Consider the following 17,171-nt stretch of genomic DNA (forward strand, 5'->3'; position numbering starts at 1 on the left):
TGTAAAAAGATATATTTTTTGTTTTTGCACTTATCAGGTGCCAAATAGAAAATTAAGAATAATAATAATCATGCAATTAGAGTTTAAAATATAATGTTCCACTGAATGTAAATGGGAGAATGGCTGCTAATTGCACTTTGTAACTTTGATGAAGTGTCCAGGAAACCACTCTTAAAAAACTGCATAATGCTGTATAGTCATATTTGTGTAAGTTTTGTAATATAACTTTACTAATATTTATCTCAACATTAACCCACATACTCTTTTGTCCAGAAATGCATGTAACCATATTATTTAATGGTGACTTAAAGAACGAGTTACATTATTTCCCAACTGCAGGGGGAGCCCAAGAACAGGAAACACCAATTCACATACAGTGCTCTTTTACAGTATTTGTATTATTGTATTTCAATGGTATTTAAACATTTTTGTCCACCATTTTTGAGGGGTTTAAAAAGGAAACTGCATCACATAGCAATGATTTCTGGGTTGCTGCAGTTTACATTTGTGCTGACATGGTACCCCACCTTGTGACTTGAGCTGATGGGTTCCTCCATGTTGGAATGATGAGTTCATAAGTGTCATTTAAACAAAAATCCTAAAATGAAGGGTAAGTCAGTTACAGCATCCAGACACACTAGTACCATTCATTCTCTCTGTAATTTTGATGTATGCTGTTGATATATACACTATAATGCCAAAAGTGTTTAGTCTCTTATGAAAATAAATGAATTTAGATGTTCCAATCACTTCCATGGCCACAGCTGTACATCAAGTTCAGTCGCGAAATTTCCTCACGATAAAATGTTCCACAGTCAACTTTCAGTGTTATCACAACAAAATGGAAGCGAATGGAAACAACAGCAACTCAGCCACAAAGAGGTAGACCATGCAACAAGACAACTTTCTGCAGAGTCAAACGCTACTGACTTCCAGTAACTAACTTTAGGTGGCCTTCAGATTAGCTTAGGATCAGTGCATGAATTCCATGATTGAGCAGCTGCATCCTGGTGCAAGCCTTACATCACAAAGTGCAAAGCAATCCACCGGGTGAAGTGAGGTAAAGCACGCCACCAATGGACTCTAAAGCAGTGAAGACGTGTTTTCTGGAGTGACGAATCACCTTGCTTCGTCTGGCCATCTGATGGACAAGTTTGGGTTTGGAGGTTGCCAGTAGAAAGGTACTTGTTTGACTGCACTGCACTGTGTGTAAAGTTTGAAGTTTAGTGGAGGGGGGATTATGGTGTAAGGTGCTGCTTTCAGGAGTTTTTTTTTTTGGGCTCGTCTTTGGGAAAACCGTATGGAAAGCCTATGGTCAAGAGCCATGAGCGATGGGTCATGACCAAAAGAACTAGGTCGCGAATACAAGCGATGGATTTCCTCAGAAGGGTGGCTGGGGTCTTCATTATGCCCGGATCAGACTACACAAATTTAGCCAGATTTTGTCTGAGTCGACAAATTGCCTGTCGCGAGCGACAAAGGTCAGTGTAGCGTGACATAGTCAAAGAGCAGTAATTTGACGTGACTGATGCCGTCGGAGCGTCCGACAAAAAGTCTGACTAGCATGTTAGAATTTTTTGTATTGTATCGCCTAGTTTGACATGTTGCTCCGCGACGTGCTCCCTGATATTGACCAATGGGAAGACAAGGAAGAGCATTCTGTGGCGCGCAGATGTAAATATGGTGAAAAGAAAGCGGGATGGTGCTCCTGCAATTTGGACCAGAGAAACAGAAGAAAAATTTCTTGAGCTGTGGCAACAATACCCCTGCCTTTATTCTGTTTATTCTTTATGTATATATTAATTCTGTTTATTCCTTTGTTGTATTTACATGCACTAAAACCTAGCTAAAGTAGCTACATCTTTACCATACCTCGAGTTCTCTCTGGAGTTAGTTACACAAAGCTCGGGATGTCCTCTTTGGGTCACCCAGGAGCCCACAGTCGCTTCTTCTTCCTCTTCTTTTTGCGAGTTTCTGTGCACAAAAGCACTTCCATCACACAAACCGCTTCTATACCCATGATTGTCAGATTCTTTGCTCCTCCTCCACAATGACCTATGAACTCACGCAAGGACGTGGACACTGATTGGTCGGTGACTAACGTGTAGTATTCCCAGTTCCCCAGTTCCCAGTTAACTGCTTAATCTGACATAGCGATCATCTTGAGGGACAAAAATGTTGTGTAGTCTGAGCTTGGCATTAGAGATAGGGTTAGAAACTCGGTCATTTGCGAGGGACTTGTGTGGGAGTAGAACCACTGCCAGGGTGCCTCCCTAAGGAGGTATCTCTCCTGGCACATCCAGCTGGGTCCACCTAGGACCAGGATGGAGAGATTATATCTCCACTTTGGCATGGGAACACCTAGGGATCCCCCGGTCAGAGTTAGAAGATGTAGCCTGGGACTGTGGACTAGGAAGTTTGGGGCTCCTTGGTAGAACTGCTACCCCTGCGACCCGACTTCGGATAAGCAGTGGACAATAGATGGAGGGATGGATGATGGATTAAGAACGGAATGTCTCTCAAGTTCCTACTGTACGTGTGCGAAGGCAGACAAGCAAATACTACTTTTGGCAGTATAGTGTAGCACCAGTTTAGCTTGTGGCATGAATTACATATAACAGACTTCCATACGTAGACTGTGGTGTAGATTACAATTTCACTTTAATAATGTTCAAAATCCATAATCCTGCAAAGCTACTGTACTTCTCATATACATTATATAGACATACAGGGGTTGGACAATGAAACTGAAACTCCTGGTTTTAGACCACAATAATTTATTGTGGTGACGGACAGTTCTGGTGGAAACAGGAGAGTTGAGGTGCACATTGGGTTCTTCCGTGATTTGGGCAGCTGTGGTTTTTATGTTTTTTGGATACAATTCGGGTCAGCACCCGAACATCCCTTTCTGACAGCTTCCTCTTACAGCATCCACAGTTAATCCTGTTGGATGTGGTTGGTCCTTCTTGGTGGTATGCTGACATTACCCTGGATATCGTGGCTGTTGATGCATCACAAAGACTTGCTGTCTTGGTCACAGATGCTCCAGCAAGACGTGCCCCAACAATTTGCCCTCTTTTGAACTCTGGTATGTCTCCCATAATGCTGTGTGCATTGCAATATTTTGAGCAGAACTGTGCTCTTACTCTGCTAATTGAACCTTCACACTCTGCTCTTACTGGTGCAATGTGCAATTAATGAAGATTGGCCACCAGGCTGGTCCAGTTTAGCCATGAAACCTCCCACACTAAAATGACGACAGGTGTTTCAGGTTCATTGTCCAACCCCTGTATACCATGGTATTTAGGCCTTGCCTTCAAGGTTCATTTCTGAAGTCTTTTTTTTGTTTCCTTTTCTTGTTGGTCCATGTATTTTGTGTAAATATGCTGGCATTGCGATGACATGGGCAGTTTTAAGCAAGTAGTCAAAAAAGCATATAGAGCATTCCAGTCTCAATATGTAGTCCAAAAAAGTGCCACTTCACTGTCAGTAGTGTTCATACTGACCCATTGCAGACAGTGACCTGAAGGGGCTGTTTTGTTCAGCCCGCTGGGGTCGGGCCCGTAGCGAGTGCCTGTCTGAAAGTCTGCTAATTTCCCTCTGGCTGCCAAAGGGACGCGATTCTTCCCAGACCCGCGGTCTTTCCTCCCAGGCCAGCAGGGGTGGGTGTGAAGGGGGTTGGCTGTGGCCCGAGTGATAGCACGAGGGGCTGGCCCGGCCCTCGCCGTAGCCCCTGTAAGGGGGTCGCACGGCCGGGAGCCTGTCGTAATGGCCCTCGTCCTCCCGGTACTCCTCGTACACCGGTGAGGAACACTCGTCCCGGCTCAGTGACGAGTGGAAGTCTCTCTGGCCTTCGTACCGCCGCAGCGGGTAACCTGTCTGTAGGGGGCGCGCACCGGCCCCCAGGCGGAAGCTGCCGCCCAGCCGACTAGGGGTAAGAGTGAGGGGGGGCAGAGGGGCTGGGAGAGGTGGAGGAGGAGGGGTAGGTGAACGCCCGCGAGCCTCTTCAGATTCCAAACCAGGAAGCCACTCCGTTGTCTCCCATTGGTAGGCTGTGGGATAGAAATGATTATGTTTAGTCAGTTATGATGAAAATATCGGTGAATCATCAGAATCAGTATATTTGGACATTTCATATTTAATGACTTTTAAGACGTTTTTTTTTTATTTTAACCCTCCTATTGACCCATGTTAAAGTTTGAAGATCTAGGAAAAATAGATCTGCAAAATTATGCTTAATCCCTGTCTGGGATTAACTGACCCATTATGGCAGTGTGTTAGACTGTCACTCGGAACCGGAAGTCAGTCAACAGATTTTTTTTTCAAATCATTTTTGAGCATTTCTATTGGTCTGTTTTTCATGAAAAAATAATGCAATGTAATGAATGACTGCGAGATTCACATTCACATGTGTTTTACACAACAGCAACAATACGCAAGTACCTACTTAACAACTGAATGTGATTTAGAAAGGGTCTGCCATGTTGCTCTAGTGGGAAATGAATCTTTGGACATTAAAATGTCTTGGCTTGACTTCACTTATTCACTTATTTATATAGCACTTTATATATATATATATATATATATATATATATATATATATATATATGTTGTACGTGTTACGTCAGTTCAGGTGTTTTGTGTTTCTGCTGCTACTGCTGCTGCTGCTGTTACCACCATTGTTGCTGCTACTACTGCTGCTGCTGCTGTTACCACCATTGTTGCTGCTGCTACTGCTGCTGCTGCTGTTACCACCATTGTTGCTGCTGCTGCTGCTGTTACCACCATTGTTGCTGCTACTACTGCTGCTGCTGCTGTTACCACCATTGTTGCTGCTACTACTGCTGCTGCTGCTGTTACCACCATTGTTGCTGCTACTACTGCTGCTGCTGCTGTTACCACCATTGTTGCAGCTACTACTGCTGCTGCTGCTGTTACCACCATTGTTGCTGCTGCTGCTGCTGTTACCACCATTGTTGCAGCTACTACTGCTGCTGCTGCTGTTACCACCATTGTTGCTGCTACTACTGCTGCTGCTGCTGCTGTTACCACCATTGTTGCTGCTACTACTGCTGCTGCTGTTACCACCATTGTTGCTGCTACTACTGCTGCTGCTGCTGCTGTTACCACCATTGTTGCTGCTACTACTGCTGCTGCTGCTGTTACCACCATTGTTGCTGCTACTACTGCTGCTGCTGCTGTTACCACCATTGTTGCTGCTACTTTGCCGTTTGCTGTTACTGCTATTACCTCGGCCCCGTGCGTCGGTCTTCACCGCTGCTTTTTAGGATAATGGCATCCGTTGATGCTTATATTCAGTGTGTGACTTGTAAAATGTTTCTTTTAGTTGATTCTGATCTTATTAGTAATCTTTGTTCACTAGATTTTAATTGTGACAATTGTGTGAAGATTCAGTCCCTCAGTCAGATGATTCAGGAGCTGGAAGGTGAAAACGCAATACTTAGATCGCAGCTAAATATCTGTAATGGTAGTTCTTCTGGTGTCGCATTATATAGTACTGTGGTTAAAATGCGTCCTGAGGTAACTACTGCTGCTGCCACAAAGCAGCATTCATCTTGGATCAGTGTCACTCCTGCTCCATGTGCTTCTGCTCAGGTGAACCGAGCTTGCTCGCCACCAATAGGTAGCAATACATGGATCTTACCTAAAAAAAAGAAAACTAGTAGGAGTTCCTTTTCTACAGCCCATTCTTTCCCTCAACCTAACTTCAGTGATAGTAATCCTTTTACTGTATTGGAGGAGCTGGAAGGTAATACAGTTTGTATTGAGCCTTATCCACCCACCCTTATTGTTGGTGACTCCATCGTTAGGAACGTTCAAGTTAAGAATACGGTTGTAGAGTGCTTTCCTGGTGCACGAGTATCTGACATTAATTCTCAGATACCTACTCTATTAGATAAACATGATGCTGATACTATTACTGTTCATGTAGGCACTAACGATATTTCATTAAGAGAAACTGAAACTCTAAAGCAAGATTTTAACATTTTATTAAGTACACTGAGGTCTTTTGGTAAAAAGATAATGTTCTCTGGTCCAATCCCTCGCTTCAGAAAAGGAATTGAGTCTTTTAGTAGATTAACTGCTTTAAATTTGTGGCTCAAAGCATGGTGTAAAACCTTTGATCTAGTTTTTATTGACAACTTTGACACCTTTTGGCAACGGCCAAGTTTTTTTTAGGAAGGATGGTATACACCCAAATGGTGTAGGTTCAGCAATGTTATCTGGCAACATTAGTTGTGTTCTTAATGCATGACTGAGGTCACCTAGATTTAAGGGTCATAGGCATACTGATAATGATGACCCCCATTTTGTTTTTGTTCATGTTTCTCATTTTCCAATCAAGTCTATTTGGTCATTCAGGAACTTAAAGCGCCATAGTGCTTTTAGAGGTGTCAATAGATCCAATCTGCTTTATCCACCAGTTGTTCGCCCTCTTAATCGCTCATCCCCTGATATGGTAAAAGTAGCACACCTTAATGTTCGTTCCCTCAATAATAAAAGTGCTCTTTTGAGTGATGTCATACTTGATAGACACTTGGATATAATTTGTGTTTCGGAAACATGGCTTCATTCTAATGATTATTTAGCCCTTAACTTGAGCACTCCATCTGGCTTTTCATATTTTAATAAACCACGTCTTACTGGCCAAGGAGGTGGCCTTGCAGTCATTTACAGAGCTGGTTTGCCAGTAGTCGAAGTCCCTACTCCTTCTGTAACATCTTTTGAGTGTTTAGTTTTTAAAATTGGTAGTGCTCCCTCGGTTCTGGTTGTTGCTCTTTATCGCCCTCCAAAATATAATCCTGATTTTTTCTCAGAGCTGGCTGAGTTTTTAACTCTTTTAAGTCCTATATGTTCAGCAATCCTATTGATTGGTGATGTCAATATTCATGTTGACAGTCCTTCCTGTCACATTGCTTCACGTTTTATTGAAATTATTGATTGTTTTAACCTTACTCAACACGTTAACTTTGCCACCCATAATAAGGGCCATACTTTGGATTTGGTCTGTACATCAGGTATTATTATTGGTGATTTGGAAGGTACTTATATGAGCTTTTCTGATCATAAACTTATTACTTTTAGTGTTCATTTGCCTCATCCCCCTTCAGCGTGTAAAAGAGTTTTCAATTATAGAAATATTAAAGCTATTGATATGAAACACTTTTCTCGTTCTGTTGCTGAATTGAGTCCTTTCAACTGTGTCAGTACATATAACAGTGAATTAACAAGCTTGTTGGATAAGTTTGCTCCCCTAAGAGAGCGTGTTATTTCTTTTAGAAAGCCCTGTCCCTGGTATTCTCCAGAACTTCGTTTGCTTAAAGTGAAGGGGCGACAACTTGAGCGTCAGTATAAAAAAACGGGACTCATTGTCCATAAACAATTATATGATCAACATCAGTTGGATTATCATTCTGCTTGTAAGTCTGCTAGGGCGTATTACTATTCGCAGCTAATTAATGAAGACTCAGGTAATCCAAGAAGGCTTTTTAGTACAATCAATAAATTGCTTAATCCAAGAAACTCCCCAGTCTTCTCAACTGTAGATCACTGTAATGAATTTCTTACCTACTTTACTAGTAAACTGTCACACATTAATGACTCTATTCGTTCTGCTTCTCCAACTGATCCTATTGTTATTAATCCTGTTTGTTCTCCGCTATCAACTTTTAATAGTTTTAGTTCTGATACTACGTGTTATGTTCTTAAAGTCATTTCTAAAATGAGTTCCTCTACCTGCATTCTTGATCCTATTCCTACTCATCTGATTAAGGAATGTCTGGATGTTTTTAGTCCTCTTATCAGTAACCTGGTAAACTTATCTCTCACCACTGGCCTTGTCCCTTCTGAGCTGAAACTAGCTGCTGTCTTTCCTGTTCTTAAAAAACCTGGCAGTGCAGCTGAGGACCTTTCTAACTACCGCCCTGTCTCGAACCTTCCATTTTTAGCCAAGGTTTTAGAACGTGTTGTTTCTGCTCAGGTTCAAGAGCACGTTTTGCAGTCTAAACTTCTTGAACCGTTTCAGTCGGGATTTAGAGCAGGACATAGTACTGAAACTGCACTGGTGAGGGTTGTCAATGACCTTCTTGTTTCAGCGGATGAGGGTTATATTAATATCCTTATTTTGTTGGACCTTACTGCGGCCTTTGATACAGAATGCCACTCGATTTTGTTGGATCGGATGGAAACGTGGCTGGGTATATCGGGTACTGTGCTCTCCTGGTTTCAGTCATATCTCTCTGGTAGAAATCAGTTTGTGACGTTAGGTAGGAATAAATCTCACATTGTTCAGGTTGGTCAAGGGGTTCCTCAGGGCTCCATTCTTGGGCCTTTACTTTTTAGTATTTATTTGTTGCCACTTGGGCACATTTTTAGGAAATATGGTTTGAATTTTCATCTTTATGCTGATGATGCTCAGGTTTATTTTAGCTGCAAGAGTGATTTGGCACCTGCATGTGAGTTGCTCTCAGTGTGTCTACATGAGATAAAAATTTGGATGCAACAGAATTTCCTCCAGTTAAATTGCTCTAAGACTGAGGTTATTTTAATTGGTAGTCCATCTGCTTTGCTTAAGATCAGGAATTTTAATATTATTATTGATGGTATTCGGATATTGCCCACTTTACAGGTGCGTAATTTAGGCATTATTTTTGATAGTGAGTTAAATTTTGAGACTCACATCAAGAACATTTGTAAAGTTTCCTTTTATTATCTTAGAAATATTGCTAGGCTCAGACCTTTTCTTTCCCCATCTGATGCCGAAAAACTGGTACATGCGTTTATTACATGTAGACTGGACTACTGCAACTCGCTTTACTCTGCTTTACCAAAGAAATCTCTCCAGAAGCTGCAGTATGTTCAGAATTGTGCTGCCAGAATGTTGACCAATACCTCACTACGTGAACACATCACTCCTGTACTAAAGAAACTTCACTGGCTCCCTGTCCGAGTACGAATTGATTTTAAGACTCTTATTCTAACTTTTAAGGTGGTACATGGGACTGCTCCGGTCTATCTTTGTGATCTGGTGAAGTTTTACACTCCCTCACGCAATCTTCGCTCTGTTAGCCCTTGGACATTACAGGAGCCTATCTGTAAGCTCAAAAGGATGGGAGAGAGAGCATTTTCTTTTAGAGCGCCACGATTGTGGAATGCTCTCCCTGAGGTCATTAAAAGTGCTCCTACCTTGGACTGTTTTAAAAAATTACTTAAAACTCATCTTTTTTCTTTAACATTTAAGAGTGGTTAAGTGTTTTTGTTTATTTTGTTGTTGTTTATTTTACTAATTTTATGTAGCGCTTTGGGTCTTTAGAAAAGCGCATTATAAATGTAAAGTTATTATTATTATTATTATTATTATTATTATTATTATATAGAACATTATATGACCCTATATGTAGTTCTGTTCTCTAATGGACAACTGTTTTATTAGGATGATATAAGACTGATTAACCTTTAGTGAAACAGGAAAAGGTTTAATGTAAAACATGTAAGTAGGAGAAGGAAGAAAAGCCTCGCTCTCAACTTCTCATACCATTAAAGCAAGCGTTTGTTCTTTGCATTAATCTGTTTACTCATAGCTGAGGCTCTGTATTGCCCTGAGATTGCTTTGTTTACTCTGTATTGGATGGTGAATTGAAACTCCTGTTGTCATGACTCACGGGGTAAAATAATTGTATTTGGAATAATGAGGCATCTGAAAGTCGCTCAGGAATCAATGGGAACATACAGTAAATGTGATGTACACACACAAATTGCTCGCAATTCTAGATTGCTTATTGCTCGCAGGCTGTTGCAGCAAATGATGCTGTTTGTTACTGTAATACCGGCCCTTCAACTTCGATTCAGTATTAAAGTATTAAAGTATTAAAGTAATAACTATAAGACTAGAGTTATCAAAAATAAGTCCTTACAATTGACAAAATATTCTTTGACGTATTCAAGACATATTTGATCCTCGCGATGAAGATGTGGACTAGCTGTAAACAAGCACAAACACAAACACATGATTGCACATTACGAATGATCATGATGACGATGATGACATAAAATCTGGTAAAATTTTGTCATAAAAAATATTTTATAAAATAAATTTTATAAAAATGACATTTTACACACACTGACCTCTTTATCCCTTGTGTGGTGTTCATATTTTTGTTACTCGTTTACTTTGTTAATTGTATTTAATTCAGCAAAATTAAGCAATTTTACATTAAAATGCTTTACACATGCTTGCTTCACCTAAATTGCAAGCAATATAAACAGCTTAAATGGTTAATATTTGCCCTTTACCTTTCTTATGTTACATTTCTTTTAAAAAGTGCTACTCTTTTTTTTATTAGTTTTTTAATAAAATGTAAAAGAAAATGAATTAAAGTCAAGATATGAGTAGAAAATTTGTTTAGTTTCAAATTTACAAATGAAGCAATGTTTATTAGCCCTTGGCCAAACCTACTGTATGTAATATAAATGTATAAATGTGTGTGTGTGTGTGTTGGGGGGGGGGGGGGGGGGGGGGGGGTGTACAGTGTGTGTTTATCGAAAATGTGTTTTGATATATGTTTTTCACAAAAAATGAGCCAATGCCAATGAGTTTGAGTTAGATTTTTTTTTTTTTTTTGTATCATTTGATGAAAAATGAAAACGGGTCCCACAGACCCGAACACCACACAAGGGTTAAAACATAATCAAAACCACCTCCTTGTTTCTACACTCAGCTCCGCTGACCACACAGTAGCACTTTCAGTTTCTTTGCATATGTTATGATCCTCCTTTCACCTTGTTCTTCAGTGGCCAGGGCCCCACAGGACCACCCCACAGCAGGTATTATTAAGGTGTTGGTTCGGGTGTGTTTCAGTTTTAGTGTGTTTTGTAATGAGTGGATCAGACACAGCAATGCTGCTGGAGTTCTTAAACACCTCAAAATATTACTGCTGCACTGAAAAAAAAAAAAATCGAGCAACAGGAACATTCAGCCAACAGCATCATGTGGACAGAGTTCTATGCATGGCCACACTTTGGGTGCGTGTTTCCACAGAGATTCACGTAAACACAACAGGGAGTGGAAATGGAGGAGCTACTGAACGCGATGTCATGTGACCGAGAAAGCCCAAAAATCACTTGTCCTCCTTACAGTGAAATGCAAGAGTTTTATCATTGAGTAGCAGTGTGAGAAACTAATCCCCTCCGAATAGGGCTTTAGGGAAGGACCAATAGGAACTTTCAGCCAACAGCGTCTTGTGGGCCGTTTTAAGGCATTTCGTGGCTCCAAGCAAAACTGAAGACTCCCCCCACCACCATGACACCCCTGGATTACAGCAAAAAATTATTTCTGTCTCAAATGCTGATTGCTGTGAAGTGGAAGCTCAAACACTGACTAGAATCGATATGCGTCAACTCTGCTCTGCAGTTTAAACTGTAAAAGCCCACACTGGGATTGTCTGGGCAGCTCGGTGGACCAATCACAGCTTCTACACTCTGCACCATGTGACGCTTCCTGGCTACTGTCAACAACTAGTAGGAGGGTCCCCCTTGAGAGAGATTCTGATAACTTTCCTTCATTGACCATCACAGAATTTAAAGGGATGCTTAACAGTGTTTAAAAACTCCAGCAGCACTGCTGCAGTGTCTGATCCACATGTACACATACCACCACTATGTCAGTGCAGTCACTGCAGTGCTGAGGAATGAATGACCCTCCACCCCAATAATAGCTGCTCTGTGGTGGTCTATCTCACGGATCGGCAATTAAGTTTGGCAGTGGGCCATATTATTATTATTATTATTTTATTTTATTCTGTTGTGGAAAATGAAGCATAATGGGATGGAGTGCTGCTACAGACTAGTAGCTCTTCAATCCAGAGGGTTGTTGAACCCAATTACAGAACAGTTGCTCTCAAAACAGGTAAACCCAAGAACAAAGAAAAAATATATATAAATAAACACAGTGCTCCTCACGCAGGATCGAACCTGTGTCGTCAGGAACGCAATCCAATATACTACCGCTGCCCCGACTAGTGAATTGGGACATGGCTGGGAACAAAACGCTCTTATAAGGAGACAGGGAGGCCTGGAACATGCGGAACCCAAATTCACGCTGAGCGCAACAGAAAGACAGGGGAGGAATGTAAACACAAGCTCCCCAGAGAAGCATTTTATTTTTAAGTTTTTTCTCAGTCTCGCTTATGGGGTCCTGATCGTTAAAGAACAGGATGAAATGAGAAGAAATAATAGAAAAATATGCATAGAAACAGTGTCCTCAGTGTATTCTCAGTTGAGCTTAAGGAAATAGATATTGTATATAGAAACAAGAAGTTGTTTTGAATACTAAAAGTGGCCAGTCAGTGTATGTAAGCGTGCATGGGAACATCCACAAGTTGCATGTGAAGAAGCAGCAATGAGAATGCTGTTAATGAAGCTCGACTACATAAAAACATGCAGAAGTTGCAAACTTAAAGTTCACTTACCATTACTACTATATCTCGGTCCTTCATCCAGAACGGCAACTGCAAAAACAAGAAGACCAAGTTCAACTTTGCCCCAATCTGGCCTAAATTAAAGATTTTGGTCTATTATACAGTAGATGCCTCACAGATATTCACCTAACATTTAACTAACATTCAATAGTTTGTCTATTAAATGCAACTCAACCCTAAGTTGAATGTAAATCTATATCTGTTTGCTGCTTTGTAATGGCATTTTAGCAGCTGCTTTCTTAATCTGTTTTTTTTTTTTTGGCAGAAACCTTCTCATTTTGCCTTTGTGCTCTGAATCAGCCTCAAATGTCTTCACAGTACAATGATCACGCTTCAGTTTTCATAAAATATCTAATGTTTTAGTACAATGAACTGCACTATTTCATACTTTTCAGCAGAAGAGAGATCCTTTTTCTTCCACATATTGCTTGAAACCTGTGGCCTGCTTAATCATTTGGAACAGTGCATTTTGAGTTTTTTGTAATCTGTTATCAAAAAAACTAAATAAATACTGTTATCATTGGGAGGTTTGTTCAATTAATTTGGATTTATACTTAATGGGTCATGACTTAGAATTTATACTGACTGTTATTTGCATTGACCATTTAGGAAAAAAAAGTTCTGGGTGTGATGTTAAATAAACCAAGGTTTCAGGGTTTCACTTGCCATTCCCTTTAAGAACCAAGCACACTCTGATTTTGGCAAATTGCTATTTTAACAATGCAGCACTTCTTGCTGTGAAGGTGCATTCGCAGGTCATTTACAGGAACAGCAATGGTATTTTATTTAGCATTCTGTTTATTGTTAAAGTAAACAGCAGGATAGCAATGAACGACTGACGTTTAACTGTTGTCAGGGTTCAGATGAGTCAGTGGTGCACCTGTGTTTTTTTCATTGCCAAGATAGCAATATATCAGAAATTTACCTGAACACACCTCACTTCCACACCAACACACCCATCAGTGTAGATTTATTCACAAGCACTGTTACTATTTTAACGATGCAGGTGCAAGGCGTAAAAATAGAGGATGATGATGGCAGGGTGTAAGATAGCAGTGGGCGTCGAGGCGCATCTTGCTCAGAGTGTACATTAGAACCACACAAGCGGATTTTAGATATAGGTTTTAATAGGTTTAAATATGTTTTGCTGCTTGATATTTTATTTTATTAGACAGTTTAGTAGAATTTAATTATTTATGTAATTATTATTGTATAATATTTGTGCTAGAGTATTATTATTTTTTGTTTAGTCCACACACTGCAAACCTCACAAAAAATACTATTAAAAAATGGTCCAGATAACTGGTCACAGCCTAATATCACTGTAATAATGTTAATCCATTTTAAACCTCAACAGAAATGTATCTGTTTTAGAGACTTAATGGTGTTTTGTCAGTTTTCATCCACTCACACCTGACTGTTTACTAAAAATCAGTTTTATCTCCATCCACACCTGGTACATAAATCTGATAAGCGATCAGAATAAATATTTGTTTTGTGTAGAATCTACAGTATTAGGTAGTAATGGCCATATTCACAGAAACAGTATGTTTCTATATTTAGTGTTGAATCTTTTTTCTATACACTCAGACCAAAAAATCTATATTCCTGCAGTAATCAAATTATATACAGTACCAATTAAAAGTTGGAGACATTTAAATTCATAGTTTTTTCATTATTTACAAATAATCTGCATCATCCAAACTGTGAAGAAAACATATTGAATTATTAAATAAACAAAAAGGTGTTAAACAAACCAGAATATGATTAATATATATATTTTTTAAAGTAGCTCCTCTTGTTTAGATGACAGATTTCAGTTAACAGCTGTGCTGAATTTATCAAGAGTTAATGACTTGAATTTCTTGTCTCTTAATAAAGTGTTTGAGAGCATCAGTTAAAGTAAAGTAGTGAAGAGGTAGAGTTACAGGTATACAGTGAAAAGTGAATATTTAAGTAATGTTCTAATCCAGGTTATGGCAAGAAATACTCAATTAAGAAAAGAAAGAAATTTCAAGTAATTTGAAAGTATCCTCGAGTGCAGTCGCAAAGACCATCAAAAACCTTATTATCATCACGACCACCCCAGTAAAGAAAAAGAAAGACCAAGAGTTACCTCTGTTGAACAGTACAAATTCATCAGAGTTCCCAGCCTCAGAAACCCCAAGTTAACAGCACCCCAGACAACAGCCACCTGAATGCTTCACGCAGTTTTTTGGTTTGTTTAACACTTTTAAGTTACTAAAAGATTCCTTATGTGTTCATTTACAATGTAGGTGAAAAAATTATACGAAACCCTAAATGAGAAGATGTGTCCAAACTTTTGACTGCTATTGTATTTACATTCCTCAACACACTTAAAAGTGTATTACAGAAGAGCGTCTTAATTAAGTGCTAATAGCTGGATTTATATTAGATTATGAGCTACAAAATGATCTGCTGTATTACTATAAGCAAATAGTGTTTTCTGGATTAAATACAAACAATCTGTTCTGTAAGTCATTTCTCTCTTGCAAACATCACCCAAAATATACATTTTTATAAATATTCAAATGTATGCACGTTTAATTACTTGATGTCTCATTTGCATACTAATTGTATTGTTGTCAAATATCTGCCAAGCCTGTAATCAACTGGCAGTTAATAATTTTAATCTTGTTCTTTCTTTATAGAAATATTTGTTTTATATTATATTTGTTTATAATTTGAGCTGGTCATGCTGTTTTCACAGTAGGGATCTTAAATAATGAAAACCCATTTACAGCTCTACTCATCATTTGGTTGTAATGAACCTAATGTTAGCTTTAGTTATTTCCCGAATGAATCTGTTTAAGAGTAAGGAATCATCGCATGGATCACGTTTCTTGCCATCAGCAGCCGGAGTCTGAGAAAGCGAAATTGGCCATGATCTCTCTGACAGGGTAGATGTTGCTCTCTCTCCTATTATAACACAGGCTTCTGTTAGCTGATGAATCAGAGCTGGGGAGCTGCGCTTTCCTCAGAGTGTGCTGTCAGCCTAGTAATGCTACATTAGAGGCAGTTGGAAAAGAGACAGTGGCTGATTTCACATGTTTCAGAGGATGGGCTAGTTTCCTTCCCTCCTAGTTTTGGGGCACTACTGATGTACTATTGATGGAAGGAGTCCTAATGAGTGAGTTCTGTAATTGTTTGGGTAGAATTTGTATATCGTCGCTGTCCAATGAAAAACACTCATCTCCAAAACAGCAACTTTACAGGAGAGAGAAAAAACCTTGTAAACTTTCAAATGGAAGTTAATGTAAAAATAGTTTATTTCAGGTCATTTTAAAGAGTTTCTATTGGTCTGTTCATCGAGAAATTTTGTTACAGTGTAAGGGACAGTTTGTCTGTTCAAATTATGTACACTGCAAAAACTATGTACATTGGCAAAAACTAGACAAAATATATGCAAATTAAGACAAATATATGTATATTAAGCAAAAAAATGTGCTAATGGGGTAAGCAAAATTTTCTTAGTAAAATTTCTTACAAAAAGCAATGGCAAAGTCTCAAAATGAGTGAAGTTACATGTAAATTAAGCAAAAAAAGTCAGTTTTTTAATTTTGAGTTCAAATGACTTAAAATAAGGTACAAATTCTAAGTAAGAATGATTAAGATATTTATCTCTAAAATAAGAAAAATAATCTAACACTTACACAATGCTTAGTAAGACAAAAAGTCTTATCAGAGAAGAAAATAAGATTTATTGCCTTAAATTGAGAAAATTTCACTTGCTAAGATTGAGTTTTTTGCAGTGTAGTAAACTAAAAATCAACAAAAATGGAGATAAGTGTTTTTCATTGGACAGCAACGATATATAGTTACAATAAATTGATGCAGTGTTTTTTTTTTTTTTTTACAAATTTGATTATATTTATTTTAATTTATTTTATTTTATGAAAATCAATGGCTCCAAACTTCTGAACAAGTACATAACAGTATAGTGTGTTCACACTTTAAGTGCTTCTTCAGTTGAAGTTCATATCCTCACTCTTTTGTGGTTTTTACCACATTCCAATCCAGTTTTATTCACGCAACACTTCAGTCACTTCGCAGCACCTTCATAATTTGACAATGTCAAAAACGTATCCTTGAAGGAACTGTCAAGGGGTTGAAATTGGCTTTCATGTACAGCAGGTGTTCTGTCCTTTCTTTTTTTCTGAAAGGAGAGTGAGCAGCTTTAAAATGCAGCTCGAGTCATACCTTCATTTTCAATGCTGTCCACCGCGTCGTTGACCAGCCGTATGACCGTCACGATGGAGGCTAATTTGAGGGCGAGGAAAAAAAGAATGGCACAGCGTCAGACAACAAAGGACTGAATTATTACACTTGAGTATATCTGTCAAACAGGCAAGTTGACCTTTTCATTGTGATTCACAGGAAACCCTCTATCTCTTCTGAACGCGGCGATGTTATGAAATCCATTTAAACGTTTAAAAAAAAAAATGTAGAAACAAGTGGAAAATGACAATGCGCTTCAAATCTGTGTGAATGTTTTGTATTACACCGTCACTTTTCCCACACTGAGTCATGGCGGCAATCATATTTGGAGAGGATAATGTCATGCACTGAAGCGAAGATAGAGCATAATTACCGTTTTGACCTATTGTGACCTCGCCGTCTTTTTCTTTTTTGTTTTTTTTGTTTTGTTTCAGA

General features: G+C 39.0%; 1 protein-coding gene across 1 annotated transcript in view; it reads right to left on the reverse strand.

The window, feature by feature from the left end:
• Positions 1-263: 263 nt before the first annotated feature.
• The window catches only part of LOC103030555 (protocadherin Fat 3), a 179,299-nt gene continuing 162,391 nt past the window's right edge, over positions 264-17,171 (reverse strand). The window contains exons 28-31 of the mRNA XM_049468961.1: positions 16,719-16,778; positions 12,489-12,527; positions 9,936-10,001; positions 264-4,052 (exon numbers count right to left, since the gene is read on the reverse strand). Of these exons, the coding sequence (XP_049324918.1) occupies positions 3,487-4,052; positions 9,936-10,001; positions 12,489-12,527; positions 16,719-16,778 (731 nt within the window). The 3' untranslated portion in view covers positions 264-3,486. The remainder of the gene's footprint in view (positions 4,053-9,935; positions 10,002-12,488; positions 12,528-16,718; positions 16,779-17,171) is intronic.

This window comes from Astyanax mexicanus, chromosome 20 (genome assembly GCF_023375975.1).
Source record: "Astyanax mexicanus isolate ESR-SI-001 chromosome 20, AstMex3_surface, whole genome shotgun sequence".
Classification (NCBI taxonomy): domain Eukaryota; kingdom Metazoa; phylum Chordata; class Actinopteri; order Characiformes; family Acestrorhamphidae; genus Astyanax; species Astyanax mexicanus.